Genomic DNA, 24,996 nt, shown 5'->3' on the forward strand with positions numbered 1-24,996 from the left:
GAAAATGGAACCTAAGTTTTGTATCTGTATTTTCCTTGACAAACTAGTAGAAACTTCTTGTTTGAGCTGAGTAGCAATAAAGCGCTGCAATTGACCAGCTTTATCCTGATCCTGCAGTTACTGGGTGAATGAAATTGAGGGGATGCTCTTCTAGCCCTAGGTAGGTTGCACTTGCGTGGCACACAGTCTCAGGGCCAACAGCCTTCAGCACTTACATGAGCTTTTTTGGTAAAGATTAATCTGCTAACAGAAAAATACTCAGTGCCAGGATGACCAAAGCAACAGTAAGGCCCACAGCAGAGAAATTGCAATACAAATAAGTCTCTCTTAAAAGTTAAGGTCAGCATTAATCCATTAATGCTATTGGATTGCTGCTAGAAATGCAAGATTCTCTCCAAATACTTATGTAAACAGATCTATATGTGTTCTGAATATACGGGAAGCTGGTTTACCAAATGAAAGCAACCTCCTCTGCTAGTATGATGAGTCTAAAAGAGAAATTTCAGATACATTATTCTTTTCACCTTTGTTTTGCTGGCCATTGACTTCTCTCCTCTTTCTGCACTTTCCCAATTTTGTGCCAGCTGATAACCCAAACTCCTTTATCTGTTTTTAAGAGTATAACATAGGAATATATATTCAATTCCCAAACCAAAATATTTTTTATAAAATCTCTAACACAAAAAAAAAATCCACCCTGCAATTTTTAGTGTTGTATATGAGTGAAATGTACATATTTTAAAAACTTTTTATGCTGACACCACTAACAGGTGCAGAAGACTAGAAAGCCAAGATTAGATTTATCACAATGTAGAAACCCCATAAAAATATAGTTTTCTGAATCCTTTTGCATGTCAAGCCTAACTTTGCTGCTTTACCAGGCATATTTAAAAAAAAAATACAAAACAAAACAAAAAAACCTATCAATCGTTCTCTTTTAGGGCTCTACTACAGAAAGTGCAAACTGATTTCTAAAACAGAAGTCACCCATGACACCAAACTTTTCTGCTTAATGCTGCCACAGAGTACTCATCTCCAGGTTCCTGTTGGGCATCACATTTACCTCAAACAAATCATTGCAGGTAAGAATAGCTGAATCTGTCCACTAATATTACTTAATAAAAGTCCTTTTTTCTTGATCATAAGCAGTGTGACAGACTGACAATTTCTTGCAATATCCCGAATGAACTTTATTGAATTTAAGTAAATCTTATTGGGGTTCAAGCAGTTGTGTATATGTTACTGTGGAATTATATGTATGTAACTTTTCTAGGAGAGTGACTAATGCAGTCTCTGGAAGGTATTAAAAACTTCAAAGAGGTTTTTAGATCAATATGTAGGAAGTGGATTTCCTAGGAGGGTAACTGGGGATAAAGGAAATGCAAATGACCTACTTTGAATCCACCCTTTTGAAACTACTACCTTAGGAGAAAAACTAATTACCTGCCCCTGGAAACTCCAGTTCAAAGATCCCTGAATTGTATAAAGCAACCGTTCTCAAATTTTTGTATTGGTGACCCGTTTCACGCAGCAAGTCTCTGAGTATGACTCCCCCACCCCTTATAATTTTTATTTTTAATCTATAACACTATTATAAATGCTGGAGGTGAAGTGGGGTATAGGGGTGGAGGCTCACAGCTCATGACCCCCCCCCCCCAATAACCTCGTGACCCCCTGAGGAGTCCCGACCCCCAGTTTGATAACCCCTGGCATAAAAGGTGGACAAAACTTGTTATGAGTGTGCTTATTCTGAGCTGATGCAGTGATGCCACCCCAAAAAGAAACCCCTTGGGTGGGGTTTGGAAGGACTGCTCCAGCCAGAATCCATGTCAAGGTTGGAGTGATCTTTAGTAAGCTTATTAGTGTTTGTGTAAGTTCTTTTATTGTTTTTAATGTGCTTTCTTTGTAGTGCTTTTACCTTAAGAATAAAATAGGCTTGCATAGAAAGAACTGTGAGGTAACTTATAATTGTTAACAGAGAAAGCAAGCTGCTGTCTCTGCTGAGACTAACACAATGAAGCAGAAACAGCAATCTCTGCAGTCCAGTGGCACCTTAGAGATTAACAGATTTATTTGGGCATAAGCTTTCGTGGGTTAAAAAACCTCACTTCTTCAGATGCAACAATGAAGCAGGGAACTGCGCAGCCTGGAAATGCCCCCTCAGAAGAGTCTCCACCCTAGAAAAGAAATGGCTGGGGAGCTAGAAGACTGAGGCAGGGGTACCCTTGCTGGATGGCTGAGGGAAAACGCATGTGCAGTGACCAACAGAACTCAAATCCAGTTTTATTAATAAAATAAACCAGCCTGTTAAATACCTGCAAAAAGTCAAGGGAGTCAGTTACTCTGTTCTTTTGTATGAACTCTTTTCGTAACTATATCATTTAGTTCTGTTTGTCTGTTCCCATTGTAAGAAATCCAGCATTCCAGTTAAATAATCTACAAGTATCTCCATTCTAGAGAGTGGGTTTAGCATTGAGTGCTTATGTAACTTTTCTGAACTAAGAGGTATACAGTTATTTTAGGTAATGGATGAAAACGACTCCTTTAATTGGAAGAGTAGCAGTAGGGAGTACAAACAGCAGTCGCTGGTGGTCTTATAATCTCTGTCCAGCAGCAGCTATTTTTCTCACCACGGAGGCATACATTCATTACTAATGAAAGGTACATATTTGGGGGTAGACAGCCTCTGTCTTCAAGTGTCTCCTCTGCCACTAGCAGCAGCTGGAGGTTATTTCATTCTACCTGTGGGGCAGCTACTTTAAAAAATCAGACCTGAAGGAGAGGTACCAAAGCAACTAATGGTAACTAACAGCAGCTGAAAGAATAGAAGGCTTAGGGCCTGTATCATCTTTGCCTTTCCCCTCTCAATGTCTGCTTGCAGTGGCAGAATCTGGAGGTCACAGCCTTTTCCCTACTAAAAGAGGGAAGGGAAGATAAAAAAGCAAAAAGCTCCAAGTGGCCTGTTGGTACTTTGTAGCTGATTAGGAAACCAAAGTAAAGGGGCCAGCCTGTTCTCGGAACATCTGATGTCCTGTGCTCCTCCTGAAAACTGCACCTGTAAACACTGAAGCGAAACATGGGTAAAAGTAGCCAGAAAACACACAACTAGTTACAATGGAAAGTAGTTTTTATTCCACCCCTAGATGCATATTCTCAGATTGGCATAAGGATGTGGAAGATGAAGACCTTAACCCTTCCTGATCATCTTTCAGGGTGTTAAGAGATGGACACACCTCTTAGATTGAGTGGGTTGTCTGGCAAATGTAAATAAAATTAAATTTTAAAAAATAGATGCTGAGTCATGCGTTTACAAAGTTTGCAAAGCTAACGTCACTTATGTGGCTGTACTGGGCCTTCATGGTGTCAAAGATGGACAATCAGATACAGCCTGCAGATCTAATATATGAGTGATCTGGATTCTGTAACAGTCAAAGGGAAACAGCACAATTGCTTTCATCTGCTGTCCATTACAAGGCCTCTTACAAGGATTAAAAAGGATTAAAATCTTGCAAAGTCAAGTGTTCTTAAGTTAGGAAGTGCCAGAATGAATGTTGTGTTCATGCAGTCTTAATTTGGCCACCTTGTGTGTATGCGTTATGACACAGGCCTGGTCTGTGCTAGAAAATTAGGTCGACATAGTGTGTCTCTCAGGAGTATGAAAAATCCACACTCTTGAGAGATGCAGTTAAGTCAATCTAAGTCCCCATGTAGACAGTGCTAGAATCCCTCCCATTGGTGTAGGTGGTGTCTGCGCTGAATCACAGCACAGTTTTAAGTGTAGACAAGCACACAGTCTTTAATTACATGTTGACATACTACCTTTTTTTTTTTTTTTTAACCAGGACCCATGGTTCATTGAGTGCACAGGGTTGAGTTGCTCTAGGGATGAATCAAGGTTGTGAAGTGAAGGCTATTGTCTGTAGCACCCCTGTTGCATTTGTTACAGAAGTTGGAAGGCTTGTACTGAATGAGGCAGGGGACTGGAAGAAGAGAAAGGGAAGTTGAATGCCACCCTGGAGACTTGGATTTTATTCCTGCTTCTGCCACAGAGTTATGTGATGCTCGGCAAGTAAAGTACACCAAACTTTTCATAGGTAATCAATCTGTGTGCAAGTGAAAACTGCATCATATGATATATAAGCTTCATGGGGCCAAATTAAGGCTGCAAAGGCAATGTTCACTACAGCATTTCCTAACTTTAGTGCTTGACTCTGCAACTTTATGTTCCTTATTAAATCCTTCACTTTGTATTTCCTACTTTTGATGTATTTGTTAATAGGGAGGAACTTTAAGTAATGTTAAATTAAATCTTTTTTTTAATTTCTTTACATTTTGAGAGAATCTTTTATGTGTATGCTATTTAAATAATAAAGCACTTACTCATTTTAGGGCTTCTATTTTGGAGAGTTCATTAATAGCAATTTGTGAGTCTCATGGGCATGTCCAAAAACCTGGGCTTTTGGGGACTTTCATTACAGCTTGTACTGGGAAGAGAATAATCTCTTTATAATATTCCTTAGTTTTCTTGTTGTAAGGGTTGTGATACTTGGGGGGTTCACCCAGACCAGTAAGGGGTTGTCACCACCTGCTCTGTAACTTTGGGTGCTTCTGTGCTGTGCAATTTTGTCTCAGAGCAGTCTGGTTACAGTACAGTGACCTCACCACCAGCCTGGTTAATCCTTGCAGCATGACACCAACAATCTCGACTCTTCCCAATGATATTTCCTTTGCAGTGCTCAGCCCCTCTCACTGTAGCGCTCACGAAACTATCAAGTTCCCTGTGCCTCTAAAGAGACACTACACAGTACCAGCCTGCTAGTTTGGCTGTGGATTTTACTCTTCAGTTTGAAACACTGTGTTATTAAATCAGTATGTTTGTGACATTCCCCTCTGGTGTTGTCTGGGCTAGTGATCTGCTAGGCCACTCTAATCTTTGACTCTGGGAGCCAGCCTTACCCTGCTCTGCTGTGAGAATCCCCGCTCCTGGGCTGTTCACGCCACAGCTTCTGGCATGTAAGCTGCTCCCAGCTACTTGCAAGTGAATGACACTAGCCAATATCTCTGGTCCCAGAAACAACCCTAGGAACATCTGTCTTGCAGTGTCCAGTTATGCCCACTGGACGCTGCAAGCTTATATAAATTCTTCAAATTAACAAAGAAATTGATATGTACCAGGCTTGTTATCCCAAGGGGAGCCTCTGAGACACTTGAAACCAAACACACTGCCTCAGGTAAAATAAACAAATGTATTAGCTATAAAGGTAGATTTTAAGTGATTGTAAGTCAAAGCATAACCTGTCAGATTTGGTCAAATGAAATAATAGCAAAACGCATTCGAAGCCCATCTTAACACTTTCAGTGTCCTTACAAACTCAGATGCTTCTCACCACAGGCTGGCTGCTCTTCAGCCAAGCTCTCCCCTTCAGATGCTTTGTGGCAGTGGTGTCTGTAGATGTAGGCTGAAGAGAGAGAGCATGGCAAAATCTCTCTCCCTTTTATCATGTCCTTTCTTTCCTCTTGGCTTTGCCCCCACACCCCTTCAGAGTGAGGTGAGCATTACCTCATTGCAGTCCCAAACTGCCCAAAGAAAGGGGCTGACTCCGTTGAGGGTCTAACAGATTCTTTTGCTGCTGCCTAAGCCAATGTCCATTGTTCCTGTGAGGCTGGACTGGGTTTGTCCCATCCACGCTCTGACGAGGTGTGAACTGCCTCTCTATTCTTGGAGAGTTTTTGCATGGACTTGCTTTAAGCCATGAGGATACATTTTCAGCTTCATAACTATATACATGAAATTATAATCTTACCGTAACAATTACTATAACAACCATGCTCAGTGCATTATGAGCCTTCAGAAGACACCCAACATGACAAACTTTGCATTGGATACCACACAATCATTTTATAAAGATGAACATGGGAGTGCTGCATGTTCTCCCGAGGTACAGAGCGTCACAATGTGTTTTAACAAAGACAGCTGTTTAAGTGATATCAAGTAGAAAGAATTGGGATAGAAATGGTTCCAAATAAACGAAAGTAAAAATTTGCTTCTAAAACTTAACAAACTAGAGTCTTTTGTTCAAAGTAGTTTCCTCACCATCGTTATTCTTGCAGCATGGCTGGACAGTTCTTAGCCAGGTTCCAACACAGAACTCAGAGTGCTTGGTTTCTTTGTCTCTTCAGATGAAGGATGCCAAAATGTTTTTTCTCTCTGCTTATATCTTCAAAGTTTTATCTGTAGCTATGTCCACACTACGCAGTTTTTAGCAACGAAGCAGAGTTAGTGTTGTCGGCAGGAGAGCAGTCCTGCTGACAAAGCGCTATTCACACTGGCGCTTGTCGTAGGCAAAACTTTTGTGTTTCGGGGTGTGCGTGTGTATAACACCTCTGAATGACAAAAGTTTTGTCTTTCACTTGCCAGTGTAGACAAAGCCCCAGTTTTTAAAATCAGGAATCCTCCTGGAGTCTCAGCTTCCTGTATCCATCATGGAGCTGATGCCATGTTAATTTTTGCACTCGCCTCCCCCTGTTGAGATAGTTAAGTGGCTGTCAATCATTTGATTGCTTTGTGTACCTTTATGTAAATGTGCTTTCATTGGTTTTTTTTTGTCAGTTTACACTGAAGACACATTCAGGCAGATGGGATCACATTTCTTTGTCTAGGGTGAAGTGATGTAAGCCCTGTCTGCCAAATACATTATAACTTTTCATATATCACCCCTACGTACACCATGCAGTGATACTAGTGACCAGCATGTTACCAGTTCTCATATGATACCTTACATGACATCTTTTAGAGGCAGCATGACAACAATGAGTTGGTCAGGCCAGCTGACTCTTACTGCTACATGCTGGGGTACCCCTTGCTCTCTGCCATGTGGGTGCTCTCAGGGTCACAGCACTACAGTAAAGTGCTCCTGGGAACCTTTAGTGTGAACCAACAGGGCTACATGGACCAATTAATGTGCAAGACATATGTGCACTTTAGAAATCACACCCCTCCTGCTTTGTGTAGACAGACCCTTATTACATGTAACCGTTCCCGGTGTTTTTTCAGTGTTTATTGAATAAAAAAATTGCTTTTTTGTATTGTGGGTTCAGTATTCTTTTGGTCTTTGTTAGTTAAAACCTAAAATCAGAAGGCCTCCATGGCAGTTGCCGTAAATATGTGTTTTATTGCCATTGTCATCTTTGAAGCTCTGTATTTCACTACTCAGAGCCATATTGACCAATATATTGCTAGTAATTAAATTGTTTGCAAACAAAACATGTTTTAATGCAACTTTGCTGTTACTGCAGCTTCTAAATGACAGACTTATAACTGGGTAACAGTTGGAATAGGGACTCATGTCTATAATTTCCCATTCTTTAAAAAGGTAAATGTTCAAAACCATAGCCTCCAATTTGTAAGAAGCATAACTAATAGATGAAAAGGAGCTGTAGTTTTGTTGCTTATTTTCATGTGACCCTTCTTGAGAAAAGTAAGAATTACCATTTGAAAAGAAGCAGTGTAACTTACAGTGCAGACTCAAAGGAGTACAGTGGGAACTTATCTGAACCCACTCTGTTTTGATTACTGTTCCTTGTGGGCCCCTTCTCTGCAATAATGTTAGACTTCTGAGGCAAATCAGTCATCAAAGGTAGCCATGACAACCAAAGCAGATAGTGATTCTTCCCAAGTATGCAAATGAACTGGAGTGTGTGAGGGGCTGATTAGTTCTGATGTCATGATGTTACTGCATAGCAGGCAGCAGAGGTGCCCTCTTTGGGGGGAAATCAACATACAAACACAAAATATGTATTGGAGATCAAATGTTAATTAGTGGCTGAAATTTGGTTCAGATTCCCTGTTGCATATTTACTAAAAAGGGTTCTGAAAAAGGTGAGACGGTGATGTAAGGATTCTGAAAAAGAGATGATTTTGATGCTTCCTTAACTATGCAAGACCATAATGATAGGCAAGGTCATGATAAGAATATTTTAGGTACAGTAATGGGTAGAGAATTGCTGAATCCTTTACTTCATTCACTCCTTGTAATGGATTTCTTAAAAAAATGCATCATGCCAAAAAAGTGCTTCTATTTTAAACGGCAACAGAAAAACACATTTTTTATCTTCTCTTCACAGCATTTAGTTTAGCTTTGTCATTCACTGATCAGTTTTATAGTTGGAGACCTGTGTCAGTGTTGTTGTTTGGAGTGATGAAAAAAGCCTGCCTGTCTTCCCCGTAATAAATGTTGCATTGAGAGATGAAGGGGAAGTTGATAATTCCCAAATTTATTACTTCCAAGTAGGGGAAAAAAACCTCAAATTGCTGTATGTTGATGTTTCCTAGTTCCTGCAACCTCTTAGGTTTTTCATAAACAGTAAGGAAGTGATGACCATTAAAACAGCGCCACAGGGAAATGGATCATTTGTTGCTAGATAAAAAGTGAAGGTATGATACTTACTGAAGTTAAATGCCAAGATGCATTTAGATTTTTGCATTCATTGTGATTTACAGTGAGTCTTTATTTCTTTCTGACTTTATTTCCTCTATGCGGAGTGTTTGATTTACTAGACTTGTCGCTGAAGACTGACTGTTATTCAAGTAGTAACTTAGGGTTGGCGTTTTGACTTGCTGAGAGAATAGAGTGCGGAGCCGGTTCTCAGGGTGGGGGCAGCATGCGGAGCCCCGTGGCCTCCCTGCCTAGATTCTGGACCCGCTGTTGGCTGCTTCTGGTGTAAACTGCAGTGCTGGAACAGGTAGGCACTAGCCTGCCTTAGCTGGGCAGCACTGCCAACAGGACTTTAACAGCTCAGTCAGCAGCGCTAACCAGAGTGACCCAGTGCCTTACGTGCCGCGACCCACTACTGGGTCGTGACCTGAACTTTGAAAAACACCCATCTACACAACAGTTTTGATGGGTTGGTTGAGGGTTTGATTCCTTTTATTCCTCTGATTTTTATAGTTGCACCCTTTTGCCCAATTCCCTCCATTTTGGGACCACCTTGTCCATTTCTACCGGACTTGGAAGCGAATCTCTGTGGACCAATGGATCTTAGAGATCATAATATCGGACTGCACCATCCAGGTTTTGACCGTTTCCCCACCTCTCTTCAGGCCTATCTCTCACAAACTTCTTCTAAGACAGGAGGTGGACTGTCTTCTGCAGCTAGGAGCGATAGAGCTGGTTCCTTCTCCGTACTATGACAGGGGGTTCTAAACAATATATTTCCTACTACCAAAATAGGACTGAGGTTGGAGGCTGATCTGAGATAGCTGAACAAGTTCATGAAGCCTCAAAACTTCCGGATGGTGACTCTAGCAGCTTGTGACAGGGTCAGGACAGATGGGTACAGGAGAGTGTTAGAAGGCAGATATATTAGTCTCAGATTAAGTAGATCCCTTTTCCCTGGGTAAGGTAACAAGGGCAGTTCCAGAACAAGCAGGAACTTGCTGGAACCAACTAAGACAGGCAGGCTAATTAGGACACCTGGAGCCAATTAAGAAGAAACTGCTAGAATCAATTAGGACAGGCTGTCTAATCAGGGCACCTGAGTTAAAAAGGACCTTGCTTCAGTTTGTAGTGTGCATGCTAGGAGCTGGGAGTAAGAGGTACTAGGAACCAAGAGTGAGAAGACTGGAAGACTGAGGAGTACAAGCTATATCAGACACCAGGAGAAGGGTCCTGTGGTGAGGGAGGTGTTGGGAGGAGGCCATGGGGAAGTAGCCCAGGAAGTTGTAGCTGTTGCGCAGCTGTAGCAGGAGGCACTATAGACAGCGGCAGTCCACAGAGCCCTGGGCTGGAACCCGGAGCAGAGGGCAGGCCCGAGTTCCCCCCAAACCTCCCAACTCCTGGTCAGAGACAGGAGGAATTGACCTGAACTGTGGCTTCTACCAGAGAGGAAGGTCTCTGGGATGTTTCCTGACCTACATAGTGAATCTCTAAGGCGAGCAAACCCGCAAATAAGTGCAGGACCCATCAAAGTAGAGGAGGAACTTTGTCAGGCAGCTATAATTCCTACACTAGAGGAAAAGGATTGGTTTTTGTTCCTCGGCCTACAAGACACTTACTTCCATGTAGCCATACACTGATTGCACAGGAAATACCTGTGATTTGCTGTGGGCCAAGATAATTTCCAGTACAGAGTGTTCCTCTTTGGTCTGTCTTTGGTTCCAAGATGTTTCTGAAGTTTCTAGCCATAGTGGTGGCTTATCTTTAGCAGGAAGTGATTCTCATTTTCCCTTACCTCGATGATTAGCTTCTCAAAGGCTGCTCTTTCAAGGCAGTGTAGTCATCCAATCAGAAGGCTCTTGCTCTGAAAGTTGGGCCTACAGCTGAACATAAAGAAATCCACATTAGTACCAATGCAAGGAATTCAGTTTATTGTACTCAGTGACAGCCGGAGCTTTCCTCCCTTTGACAGATTTGTGACTGTCAGGACTGAGAGACTATTCAGGGAAGCTCTCAGACATCAATAACGACCTGGCTTCAACTCCTTGGCGATATGGCAGCATGTACCTTTGTGTCCAATCATGCAGGGTTACACCTCTGCTGCTTCCCAGGTTTGTTGAGAACTGCCTATTCTCTGACCAAGGATGTCTTGGATGGACAGTTGGTGGGTCCCCTTGCACGTAAAGAATTGCCTGAACTGTGAACGAAGCAACTCCATATCTGTGATGGTGTCTCCCAGAACTGTTAGTGACTCTAATAACTGAAATATCCCTGTTAGGCAGGGGTGCCCACCTCGGTACCCTGGCAGTTCAAGGCAGATGGATGGTCCACAAACCAGTCTCCAAATCAACCTGTTGGAGCTCAGGGCAGTCAGAAACGCTTGCCTTCATTTCCTACCCTTCATCAGGACAAAGCAATCAGGGTCATGATGGACAATTTGTTCTGCACGTTTTCCGTCAACAAGGAGGGAGGAGCAAGATCCCCCTCCTTGTGCGTCAAAGCTGTAAAACTCTGGAACTGGTGCATAGCCAACCACATCCAAAGTTCAGGAGCCTACCTTCTAGGCATCTGGAACACCACTGCAGATGCCCTCAGCAGACAATTTTTTCCCATGATTGTGAATAGGAGCTGAACGTATTCCAGAGATGGGGATGGCCAGAGAGAGATCACCTGAAATGGATCACTCATAGGGATCACCTTTGTCTGGTTTATCTTCATCTGTCCCTCCACGATTGCAAGTCGATGCCACACCATTCTCTTTTGTTGCATTCTTTCTATTTATGGCCAAATAATTTTGTCATGGGATTAGCCCAGTGCATTTTTGGTCTGTCCAGTGGTCGCTTGTGAGCTCTGGGGATCCAGTCACTGATGCGGGTTGTCCACCTATTGTCTTGTCTGTGGACTACATGATCTGCACTACATCGGTCACCTCTGTATGCCTTCTGATCTCCTCATTCGGTATATGATCACGGAGCGATATCTTACACATTTACATTTCCGTTGTTCTCTGGGTGATTATTCTCTGGTGAATTTTTCTTCCTCTGCTTTCGCCATTGACCAGCTTTCTGCTCCGTATATCATTGCTGGCAAAACAGTGGAGTTAAACAGTTCTTTCCTTTTCTTCATGGGCAGTTCATCATCTGTTAGAGACGCCTTTATTTTGTTGAAACTTGCCCACCCCGCCTTTTACCTCCTCCTGCATTCGCCTTCAAATGAGTTGTGTCTGCTCAGCTGCTGACCCAGATAAAAGTATTTGTTGATCTTCTCGATTTTTCCCATTTATAGTGATGATTCCTTCTGTACAATGCTTATTCCACATTCACTTCATCTTCAACATGTTCACTTCCAACCTGATATCGTACAAAAGTGTTTGCAGTTGCAGCAATTTGTTCTCCAGTTCTGCTGTCTCTTTTGCCAGTAGTACACAATCATCAGCAAAGAGAAGATGTGTTAACTGTTCATCATCAATTCTGATTCCTTCTTCCCAGTTCAAATTTCTTGAACAGTGACTCCAGTGGTGCTGCAAACAGCTTTGGTGAGATTGTCACCTTGTCTAACTCCTCTGCTATAGTAATAATGCAGGAGACATTGAATAATGTTATCTCTGAGCAATTGCGGTTAATTTCTTCCGGCAGATTGATGTACCTCGGGTCAATTCTGATTTCATTGAGTGCGTTGAGTACAGCGTTAATCTCCACATAGTCAAATGCCTTTTTGTAGTCGTCAGGTGCAATACACAATGGTACTTTGGCAGTTCATCGAAAAATAGAAGGCATACAAACTGAGTGGATGTGATAAATTGTTGAATACCCTGAGTGGAAACCAGCTTGTTCTCTGCTTTCATGTATTTCAAGATCCTTCATAATCTGAGTATGACGCGGGTGAAGACTTTATACACTTGTGAGAGGAGTGTGGTTGGATGGTAGTTGCAGTCCAGAAGAACTGAGCCTTTTTTCATCAGTAGTTTTGTTTTCGATTTCTTCCATGCATCTGGAACACGCTTGCTATTGATATAGATGGTGAACCGTTGCACCAATGCTTTGAAGAGTGTATCTTCCCCTGCTTTGCTACACTCTGGCCAAACATTGTCCACTCCCAGACTCTTCCCTCTCTTTTTATGTTATGAACTGAGTATTCAGTTTCTTCCCACATAACATCGGGAACAACTTCTGTAACCTGCTTCCTTGATATGTACGCTGGTGTACAGTGTACTAATAGGGATGCTGTTAAATGGAGGAAACGTTGCCTTGTGCAGTAACTGTAGTTCTTCAAGATGTAGGTCCCTATGGGTGCTCTACTACTGCCCTCCTTTCCCTCTGCTTTGGTTGTTCCTTAGAGGATTTTCTTACTTAATAGAGAAGAACTGAGGGAGTTTTGCCTGCAGACCCATGTATAGCCTCGGTGTCTGCCATGAGGAGGCATAGGGCATGTGTGAAGGCTGAACAGGAAATGCTAGCTAGAAATCTCCAACCAAGGGCACGAGAGACAAATGTGCATCTGAGGTGGAGCATCCATAGGGACACATCTCAAAGGGTGCGTGTGTGTGGTGCTTTGTGTTAAGATAAAGGGTTTTTTTTGTTTGGGTTGTGGGTTTATTTATTTTATTTTTGACATAAAGTAATTTTTTGAAATAGGATGGAAAGGCTCTGAGTGTGGATGCAGCTACATCAACACATTTTACCCTGTGTAGTAGGCTTAGTCCTTGAACTAGCTGGAGTTAGTAAATTAGCTAATTTAGTAATTGTCATCTTATAAGTTCATATAAATCTGAAATAGCACTTGGCTATGTTTACTTTTGTTTGTGTTTAATGCTAAAACCTGTCTTATTAAAAAACTTAAAAATTTGAAACAGCTGCTGAGAAATTATAGGAGTAGACAGGCTGCTTAATGAATATGATCACATTAAAATCACTTGGTATGAGTCTTCTTTTGTGCTAGAAGTTTCATTTTGTGCTTTTCTTCTGTTTGCATAGGTACTGAGATAGTGAAGCCATATACACCTGTATCTTTTTCTTTGAAATCTGATTTCAAAGAACCATCTCACCATGATAATACACACCTAATTTTAATGATCAAAATTTATCCCAATGGACTTTTCACACCAGAACTTGACCACCTGCAAATTGGTAAGTGTTTTCTTGCACTAAATCATTTTATATGTATGTTTTCCACCACAGGCTGTTCAAGTTGGTACTCACTTACATATGTGTGTTTTCTCCTTTGTGCCCTTGTTACATTTAATATTTGAAATCTTATTCCTTTAGCCGTATCCTACGTAGTTTTGTTAGGAACTGTGTGGTGTAAAATATTCACATTGGGGGTTTACACTTCCAGAGTTTTCCCTACATAATTATAGCTAGCTTATTGTAAAGTTTCTTTCTATGTACATTATTTACGATTTCTCTGCTAGTTGGAAAAAAACAGGTTTGTTTTTGTGTGATTAATGTTAGCACAAACCTCAGTGCCTGTTGCTCCAAGTGGAAGACATACTTTTGACTTTGTCATCACCAATTTAAACCATGGCTCTGTGTGTATTTATACGAAAAAAACCCAAACACCGTACCAAAACATTACATTGCACATCCAGTTTTTCTTTGGTGACCGAATGAGAGAAAATAAACCACATGTGACAGATATTAGTCATGTCAGTGCTGTTCTTGAAAATGCTCAGATTCTACAGTGATGAGGGCAGCATAAGAGTTTGTATAGAATAGATCACCAATATTCTGACTTCCACTTCAGTAACGTTTACTGTTCTGTTTTTGTTATATAGGAGACTATATTTCCGTGAGCAATTCTGAAGGTAGCTTCAAGAAGTCGCAAGTTCAAACTTTAGAAGATCTCTTTTTATTGGCAGCAGGCACAGGCTTCACACCAATGGTTAAACTACTGAACTATGTTCTGACTAATGTTTGTAGTCTGAGGTTAGTATACTCCTTATGGCTTAGGTACCAAAAGAGATTAATTTTTAATGAGGAAGTAGAGGATAAATGACTGAACTCAGTTCTATAGGAATAACAGAAAATGCATTAGGAAGCATTGTGCCTTGGTGTATTGTAAAGCCTGATCTGTTTCAGGGAAACTTTTCTCTCATCTGTGGACTTTGGGAGCTCAAGCGTAGACGGTGACTGGATACTGCTGGTGTTTGTCATTGATAGCAGATGATATATAACTATCTCTTGCCCAGTGGAATCTGAAAGATCGGCATCTTAGTTATCTGGAAGAACATTTGGATAGTACTACTAGTTAGGTGTGTTGGGGATACCTTATCCTTAATTCTGAGAAAACAAGGCCTTGTTGGAGGGTAAAGGTAGTTATGGAGGTGCTATGATTCTTTTGCATTCCCTGCTTATTCACTACTGCTCAGCAAGTCCGCTGACAGTGAGGAACTCTGGCATTACTTTTGACTTTTTCCTTTCCGTAGAAGACCATGTTTCATACATAGTGTGAAAACCATTTTGCATGCATAGGCTCTTCTCTTATTTATGCTATGAACTTGCTAAAGGAATCCAGAGTCGCTTATTGTGGTGTTCTCAACAGGGCTTCTGTCATCTTGTTCAGAGGGCAGCAATGTGTTCTTTCACTGATTTGAGTGACTAATTATTTTCTACTTGTCTTCTGGCTTTTATAAGGAATGCCTATAAAATGCTGGATTGACTTTAAGTTGATACCATTGGTATTTAAATGGGTGGTGGGCCATGTGTATTTCAAACAATTTACTTAAACTTGATGGTTCTGAGCACAATTGGCTCCTTATTACCTGTCCTTCATATTTCTTAAAACTCCACTTTCTTTTCTAAAAGTGGCAAGAGTGGTGCTTTTAATTTTTATATCTTTTTATTGTGTGGACTGTGACGCAGGATGTGTAGTATAAAACCAAATTACATTCATAACACATTTTTCCTCTGTATAGTATTCTAAAAATGTCCATGTTAAATAGCTCCATCTTTGGTCCCCAGATTTGCTTATGTTCAGATATCTTTCTTTTAATATAACAGAGAAAAATACCTTTAGATCTGACAGTTTAGCTGTACAACATACTGTAACGTATTTGACAATGATACAATGAATTGCCAAAAAAGCCTTTGTAGAATTGTGGCTGTTAGATTTGAAGGAACTTGCAGATTTAATTATTTGATGCTGATTTCTCACAAATGTGAGTAAAAAAAAGACTGCTTTTTTAGGAAGAGAGAAGGTGGTAGAAAATCAGGACTTGCAGTAAAACTAAAAACACTTTATCTTTCCAAGTGAATATTATCACAGTCCTAAAAGTTATATTCTAGAAATGCACTTCGGGCCTAATTAAGAGTCTGGCAACCTTTTCTTATTTTGTCCTTTGAGATCAGAGTATTTTGCAGTTTGACTACCAGTAAGACCACTACATGCTCCACTGCTTATTTTCAGAAATAACACCACTGGAGAATGATGCCTCTAGGACAGGTTAGCTAGTGTTTGATATCCTTCCCAGAATTGAATCATAGCCTGTTTTCCCATTTGCAATCACTTACAAGTACTGAGAAGTATTGTGGCAGGAGTTAGCATCCCCAATGCCTTACCAACCAGGGAGCACAATAGCATTTGTTCCCAAGCCCTTTCCTCTGCCAGAAGCCCTCATTGTCCAGGAAGGTTTTCAGTAATTACTGGCCAAAGTAGCAGATGCTGAAGTGGGACGCAGCATCAACATGTTTGATGGTGCTTAATTATTGTAACAAATTTAATTTTTTTCATTTCCAAGGAAATTGAGATCTGGGGTTTTATATTGAACCTAGTTTGTTTTGTGCCAACCACTCAACTAGCATAAAAATTATTTCTAAAATCTCTTTTTTGTCCCCTAGCTGGCTATTTCCCAAAACGCTATATACCACTGAAACCCTCTGTTGAAATGTGTGGCATCTAGAATTCTTGGAACTCTTCCCTTCTCCATTTAACTCCAGTGATGAAGTAGACGTGACACAAGAACTGTTTCCTTTTTTCCCGGAAGCAGAAAATGAGCTTGCTGTTATAGCAGATCATTCTCTGCTTAAGTTATGTTTGGCTTCAGTCAGTATTGGAAAGAGAGGTTTCCCAGAAATGTGAAGTATGCCCTAGCTGCAACAGAGAATATGAAAAATTGCACAATGCAGAATTTTTAAGGCTGGATATATGCAAAGGAGACAATAAAGTTCCTCTTTCTTAAGGGCTTGTCTACATGGGGAAATTAACTGGCATAGCGGAATATCTCCCTCTTTGGACACTCTCTTTTATTCTGGAATAACTCTAGCACTTTAAATTCACACCCTATCTTATTCTGAAGTAATTTCTCTACATAGGGAAGCCCCAAGAGTACCTGTGATAGGTGAAAGGGCGGGAGAAGCTTTCCTTTATGGTCACCCAGCCAGCCACTTAACTATAAAATCCCTCTTGGTAGCTGTTCTCTACTTGCTTACCTGTAAAGGGTTAAAAAGTCTGACTGCATACATAGGTAAAAGGAATTGAGTGGGTAACTGGCCAAAAGAGCCAATGGGAAGGCTAGAACTTTTTAAAATTGAAATAAGACTTCCCTTTTGTCTGTCTGTTCTCTGGAGAGAGGAGACGCAGAGCAGGAACAGGGCTGAACTATGCTGTACGAAGCTTTAAGCCAGGTATGAAAAATCATCAAATCATACCTTGGAATTGCTTATCTGAAACCCCAGATGTGTACCGGTAAGTAAATCAGGGAATGTCTAGGAAGACGCGATTAGGATTATTTCTTATTGGCTTGTGGATTCCTCTGTGCTAACCCCCAAATGTTTTTGTTTTGCTTGTAATCTTTAAGCTGAACCTCAATAGCTATTTTGATGCTTAACTTTTGTAATTTTTTTTAAGATCTAGCAAAAAGCCTAAGTTCCAGATGTTTTTTTTCTTTTTTTGTTTTTAGTAAAATTTACTATTTTTAAGAACAGGATTGGGTTTTTTGTTTTTGTTTTTCATTTTTTCGTGTCCTAAGAGGTTTGTGCATATGTTTAATTAGCTGGTGGCAACAGCTGATTTCCTTTGTTTTCTTTCTCAGCTCTTTCCCGGGGAAAGGAGGGGGGGGGTGAAAGGGCTTGAGGATATCCCACATGAAGGAATTCCCAAATGCTCCTTCCTGGATTCTCAAAAGGGGGGGTGGGGTTTGCGCTTGGGTCGTGGCAGCATATACTCATCCAAGGTCAGAGAGAAGCTGTAACCTTGGGAGTTTAGTACAGACCTGGAGTGGCAAATATTAATTTTTAGAATCCTTGCGGGCCCCCACCTTCTGCATTCAAAGTACCAGAATGGGGAATCAAACTTGACAATACTTTTGGCCCAGATTACTCACTTTATTCTTTCTTCATTGTATTTTTTAGTGTGCTGCTTGGTCTTAGTTTTACATGCAAAGGATTAGGATCAAGATTCTGAAGATGCATTTTCATGGTCATATAAATTGCCACTGAATTGTAGTTTATTTTTAAACTTCCACATAATTCTACTCCAGCGTGTAAGCGTTTAATTTTTTTTAGAAATGAAGTCTCTAGACCTTAAAAGATAAGTGTATAAATGTGAACCTAATATAAATCAATACTGATGTCTGCCTGAGCCTGCAGGCTACCTGATACAGTAGGAGTGAGATAGGTGTGAACTGCCTGACTTTTGTCAATAAGATGTTAAATCTGGAGTATGATAACTTAAATATCTAAATTAACTCTTTAGTTGCAAGCTAAGATGATTGCTTGTTGTTAGATAGTAATTCAAATCTCTATCCCTCCACCAGATAGACTTTGTCTATATATGTTTGCATCAGTTTAGTTAAACCTATTGAGTAAAATCCAGTTGCCAAAAAATATGGAATGTGAGTGGATTTAATAGATTTTGTTACCTACATGCTGGACTAGTAATTTATTTTAGATTTTTTTTAGTTTTAAACCTGTTCCTAATCGGTTTTATGCTAAATTGAAATAAACCTATGGTAGACTGAAGTGTCCACAGAGCCTTTTGTACCATTTTAACTAAAGTGTCTTAAAATTGTATCTTAATTTAAATGGGTGCAATTCTGCATGTAGGCAAGCTCTTAATCATTCTGCCCCTGCCCACAAGGGAGGGAAAGAGGGAATGCGTCCCTCCAGTGTCAGAAACTTCAGCTGCTTTCTGAATACTTATATGCCCCAAACTAAAACCATCTTTCCTTTTCCTGGTTGCCAAAAGCCTCTGCCCTTTATTCAGCTCCCATCCCCTCCAGCTTTCTCAAATGGCTTCTGTGTTGCAGTTACCTATCAATAGAAAAATCTGTAGTACATTAAAATTTGAGGGCCATGTAAAATTTCATGTAAAAATAAATGACGCTTAAAAACACTTTATTGATTAAACTAAACTGGAGTGCTGTAAGAGGAGGTAGTGCAGCATTATATAGGTCTAATCTACCACAAGGACATGGGGGGCCTTGATCACTGTCGTCATCTTGTTGTACCAAGTCTCCCAGAAGTATAGCTGCATTTTATGGTAGATAAAATGACTCTTGTGTCTCTGCTATTTCTGTAATGCCCATTAGAATAATATCTGACCACTCAATATATCTGTAGTTTGTAAATTGTTCTGGGGTCATTGGGATGACGGATGTTATATAAACTGCAATTTAAAATGAAGGGCATAATGTACTGGTACTGTGTTCCAGTGGGAAGTCATTGTTGGACTGTTGGGTTAGTGTCTCATCAGCACTAGTTTTCACCTAAATATCTTCAAAACCAGACTGCCTTAAGACCAGGTAATATACTGTAATTTATAAAGCTAATGGCAAATGATGAAACCAGACTCCATTATCACCATTTTGAAACTCAAAGTTTATCTGTACAACATGGAGTGTATAATGTTCAAATTATTTAGAGGTGTTCAGGGTTTTACTTACATGACATTTATTAGAATATCTTATTCAGACACTAAAGAACAACTTTTAGATAGGTATATAGTACTGTTACTAAAGCCTGTGGAATTCCTAAAAAATTCATCATTCTTGTCCTTAAGAGAATATAAGTCTTAAATAACTGCATAATTAAATGTGTTCTGGAGATGTGCAGTATTTTCTTTCTATGTAATAGTTGCTACACATTCATATGTAGTTAAAAGCTTGATATTGAAGTTGTGTGTGTTCTGTTTTGTTTTTTTAAGGACAGTGAAGTTGATGTTCTTCAACAAAACAGAAGATGATATACTTTGGAGAAACCAGCTGGAGCAGTTGGCCCTGAAAGATAAAAGGTATTAAATAGTTTGACAGAATTTCATTTATAAATTATTTATTTATATTATTTAGGTGCTCTAATCAGAGTCCAGGACTCCATGATACTTGGTGCTGTACAAAAAAAAAAACAAAGATGGTCCCTCGAAAGCTTACAATCGATGGATATTAACAGACGGGGGAGTACAAGGAAACAATGAGGCAGTACTGGCCAGTATGATAGACAGTGGTCTCTGTTCACTGGCAGTTTAACCATTGTGAAGGTTTTTTTGTAGTCATTATGGAAAGGGAGAATTTCATGGAAAACTTCGGAGGATGATATGCTAGTTTTTGCAGATGTTTATGGGGAGCGCCTCCCAAGCATGAGGGACAGCATGGGAGAAAGTGCAAAGGTGCTTGTTTGAAAATGTAACAAGTGGGTGATGGAGACTGGCATGTTGGACCAAGTGAAGGTGGAAGCTGACATCTTGATAGTGTGTGAGACATCGCAGGGTGGGGATATGCCTGGAAAGTGAAGACAAGTAGTATGTGTTTTAGGCAATTGAGAAAAGGGAGCCAGTGGAAGAATGCAAAAAGAAGGTGTTGATATGGTCAAAGTAACAGGCTAGGGAAATGATCTTTGCAGAAGTATTTTGAATTATAAAGCAATCATAAATTCTACCATGTTTACCACTTATCTGGAGAGTGTAACTCTTTTTTTAAATGGGTGAGTAATATAGTGGACATCATCAATTTACCACCACCACAGTAAGGGTAGACGGGATGGGTTTTTAAGCTTGCGCTGGTAAATTTTCCTCTTACTTTAGCTGTTTATAACATGAGCTGTTTAACATGCATATGTGCCTTTCTTAGTAGGGATAGACTTAAACATATGCTCAAATATTTAGCTTTTTTTTTTTTAATTTAGGCTTTTGAGCAGTTGAAAATCAGTAGATAGCACCATGCAATCTGCCAGCTAGGCATGAATCACTAGTAAGTTGTCCACAAAACACTGCTGTTCCATGAACCATGTTTCAAGAATGGCTTTTATAATAATGTCTGTACACTACTCCATTTTAAACTAGATGTTCTGGTGATGTTTCTAGAACTTGAAAAGTAAATCTGCATCTTGGAAATGTAAGATGGGAAACTGAGTATACCCAATTTAGGCTTAATCAGTTTTCACCTTTATTTATAAAATTTCAGACAGAATTATTGTCACAGTGTCTGAACATATATTTATGCCAGATGATAAACATATAAGATGGATTTGGTTGAGGTCCCCTGTTACTGTATTCTGGAGCACTGGGAAGTTCTCCTGTACATCAGGCTGGCCATCACTGCCTCTGATCCCTGGTCTGGTTCTTCAGGCCAATTCCTTCACTTTCTGGCCTGGTATTCCTCCAGCTTGGGCCCTCCTTTGCTTATATTCTCATGCATGTCCACATCACCTATTCCTTAACTTTTCTCCAATCAGTGTTAAGCATTTGTCTTATGTAACCCATACAATACACATACACAAATTTTAATTTAATTATCTTTAGTTGTGTCTATAATTTTCATTTCATTATATTATATTGTTATGTTGGAAGATTTTAGGTAAAAGGGAAACTTAATTAGTATAATAAACACACAAACCTGTAATGACCAAAGTCCCCTTTTCTGGGAAAACCCAGGAGCAGGGTGACATGGAAATACATATCAACTTTGTCCTGTCAGAGTAGCATTATTTTAATCTAATCAGCCAATCTATGTAAGAGGCGAAGAACTGGCAAAATCACAAGCATTGCCAAGCAAATTTAGGCTGAGGCCTTGGCCTAAATGTCACCTCATCTAAAGTCATTCGCTATCCATAATTATAATTTATTAAAGTATACCTAAAAGCTCTTAACCTTACCATTTAGCAATTCTTCATCTTAAACTTAGTGTCTGTGTATATATATATATATCTCATCATAACCCTTCTATTTGGGGGCAGGGGACTGTTAAAGAACACTGTGACTCCAAAATGTCAATGTTTTTTTTGTATGCACTTTTGTGGTAATTGTGTCGGTCCCAGGATATTAGAGATACAGGGTGAGTGAGGTAATATCTTTTATTGAACCAACTTCTACTGATGAGAGAGACATGCTTTCGAGCTTACACAGAGTGTTTCTGCTCACCAACCGATTTCAGCACCTTTGCCTCAATCTGCAGTCTCAGCCATCCACAGCAGTTTAGATGTGCCTGAGGCTCTTGGGCCACATGTCCACTTGCATGTAGGTGGTCCAGTATGCAAGGTTGCACCTTCATTCCCTCCAAATATGGCTCAGGACAGCTTAGTGTCCAACTCTTCATACCTTGAGCGGATTGATCTGTCTTCCTCAACTGGTCTTGGACTCCTTGTAGTGGTGGACTAGTCTAGAGAAGGTTTGCCAGGGCATTCACTTTGCCTGGCCCTTGCCAACGGCTCAGTTGTCAGTGGTGCCTCCCTGATAGTTTGGGTCACTGGAAGCTCAAGGTCTGAGGTCAGAGTAGGAGTCCTTGCAATGCATGTCGTGCTCTTCTGGACTGTATCAGGGGCTCAGTGGTTCAGATACTCTGAAAATATCACCACAGTGTATTATGTGAAGAAGCAAGAGGGAGCACGCTTCAGCATGGTCTACCAGGAGGCAGTCAGGTTGTGGCAGTTCTGCACCAAGGAGAGTATCGCTCTGATAGCTATCAGAGGGGTAGCCGTGTTAGTCTGGATCTGTAAAAGCAGCAAAGAATCTTGTGGCACCTTGTAGACTAACAGACGTTTTGGAGCATGAGCTTTCGTGCATGCATCTGACGAAGTGGGTATTCACCCACGAAAGCTCATGCTCCAAAACGTCTGTTAGTCTATAAGGTGCCACAGGATTCTTTGCTACTGTGATAGCTGATCACTTGCCCTGGGGTCCAGAATCATCTCATGGACCGTCTCAGCAGGAATTTTTCCCAAGTCACAAATGGTCTCTGAAGACAAGTGTCCTTCAGGTAATTTTCACAGTTTGGGGTATTCAGATAATTGATCTGTTTGCTACAAGAGACAACAGGAAATGTCATCTGTTCTGCTCTTGAGGGGGTCTTGATCCGGGCTTCCTGTCTGACACATCCCATCTAAGCTGGCAGTCGACTCTCCTGTATGCCTTTACCATAATCCCAATCATTCTACAGGACATCCACAAGCTGAAGACAGATTGGGCCAAGCTTGTTCTCTTTGCTCAATGTGACTGAGGCAGTGATGGTTCTCCAGCCTTCTCGCACTGTCAGTTCAGCCTCCCATACCATTTCCTCTCCACCCTGACCTACTCACTCAGAATCATGGCTGCACCTTGGATCCCATGCTCAGTTCCCTACATCTCATGATGGGACTGATTCATGGCTGAATGAGGCAAAAGAATGGTGTTCGGTGGCTGTTCGAACACGTCCTACTCAACAATAGAAAGCCCTCTACCAGAATTGCCTATTCAATTAAACAGAAGTGGTTTTTAGTGTGGTTATTGGCCCTTGGAGTTCAACTAACACTGGCTTCTATTCAGGACATTTTGGAGTACTTGCTGCACCTTCAGTCATCTGGATTTACGCTTAGCTCATTAAGGGTGCGTCTGGCAGGTATATCAGTGTTTCATCCTCCCATTCGGGGAAGATCAGCCTTCTCCAATACTATGGCAGCAAGATTCTTACAAGGGCTTCTTCGTCGTCTCCATCATCCGGTCCAAAAGCTGGTTCCTCTGTGGTCCTCTCCTTGACGTGGTCCTGGTGGCTTTAATAGGCCCTCCATTTGAGCCCGTAGCATCTTGTCCCTTTCCACTTTTGTGTCAGAAGGCTGCATTCTTGGTAGCGATAACATCCAGAACGAAAGTCTGTGTTGCAGGCTCTAATGGTAGAACCTGCTTGCACACAGTTCTCTAAGGAGAAAGTGACTTTATGACTACACCCCAAATTTTTGTCTAAAATGGTTTCTCAGTTTCATTTTGAATCAGGCTTTATATTGACCTGAGTTCTTAAATAAGTTACATTCATCTCTGGAGGAGCAGTGTCTCCATACATTAGATGTCAGGCAATTTCTAGCCTTTGGTTTGGACAGAACTAAATTGTTTCATTCTTTGCCTCACCTGTTTGCCATATGCAGATTGTAACAGTAGTCTCTAAATGGATAAAATCCTGTCTCAAAACTGCATATGCAATAGCTTCAGCTATGGCGCCTGCGGGTGGAGGCAGGGCGCAGAGCTGCCTAGGAGCAGCTGGGACAGGTCGCCACTTGCAGGAAGCCACCTGAGGTGAGTGGCCCCCAGCCCCGCCCACCTGGACTGTAAACAGGCATTTCAGTGAAGATCAGAAATGCTGGTTTATAGAGCTTTCTGCTTGGTAAAGTGCCAGATAAAACAGCTTTTACTGTATCATTATTGCAGTGTGAAAAGGGTTTCTCTGGAGTCTGGACCTTGGCTATACTTTAATGAAGAAATTTTCACTTTGATAAAAAAATAATTGACTACCCCTGATTTATTTTTTGATTAAACAGGAAATATGTGTAAAATAAGATAATCGTCAGGGATGTGTTTCTTTAAACTTTTAAAGTGGGAGATGGGATTTAATGTAGCAGAAAAATGAGTTGAACATTAACTTCAGGGGGTTATTTTGTTCTGATGTTCTCTTGATTAATTAGGACTAGAACATTCTGAGGTCTAGAGAATGTTATGTGCATAACAATCTGTTGTAGATTCTTGTGGAGAGAGGGTAGTAGTAAGCTTGACTCAAACAAAGTTTTTTTCTTAAGTTGAAAATGCCAAATATGGTGTCGCTTTAACAGTGACATTTTCCTCCATGTATATTCAGAATAGTATTTATTTAGTACCGAAAATGTGTTTTACTGCCTTCTACTTTCATTAGCGCTGAAAAAGAACATCTGTATGGAATAGCAGATTGCAGATTCTATTTCATTATATGCACCTTCAGCAGAATTGTTCAGTTAGTTACACACCTGTGCAAATCCTTTGAAGGCAGTGGAATTCCTTTCCACAGGAGTTAAAGGCATAACATGGCTTGAAGAACTTTATAAATGATATGGTGTATGAGATGTAAAGAACCCAGATGTCTGTCAGAGACCAGGCAGAATTTTCAGGGCTGGTAATAAGAAAAATCATTACTTTTAAAACATGTTTGTTATAGAAACAGTTGTGACAGTCAACCTCACAATGCCATTTTAACAGTGTCTTTTCAGGGAGGACAATTGCAGTTTAAGCAGATCGGGGTTGTGCCATGACGTTTACTGCAAGTGTATATTCTAAGATGCACAATGCAAGGACTATTTTTGCAAACTTTTCGTGACTGAGTAGATTGATCAGGGTATAGAATGGGCATGGGGGAAATTCT

The 24,996-nt window shown here is 40.6% G+C and overlaps 1 protein-coding gene across 1 annotated transcript in view; it reads left to right on the plus strand.

The window, feature by feature from the left end:
* Positions 1 to 24,996, plus strand: part of CYB5R4 (cytochrome b5 reductase 4) — a 69,049-nt gene that overhangs the window by 37,779 nt on the left and 6,274 nt on the right. The window contains 4 exon segments of the mRNA XM_075063825.1: positions 942 to 1,082; positions 13,409 to 13,561; positions 14,209 to 14,359; positions 19,575 to 19,661. Coding sequence (XP_074919926.1) covers positions 942 to 1,082; positions 13,409 to 13,561; positions 14,209 to 14,359; positions 19,575 to 19,661 — 532 coding nt within the window.

Source organism: Chelonoidis abingdonii, chromosome 3, assembly GCF_003597395.2.
Source record: "Chelonoidis abingdonii isolate Lonesome George chromosome 3, CheloAbing_2.0, whole genome shotgun sequence".
NCBI lineage: Eukaryota > Metazoa > Chordata > Testudines > Testudinidae > Chelonoidis > Chelonoidis abingdonii.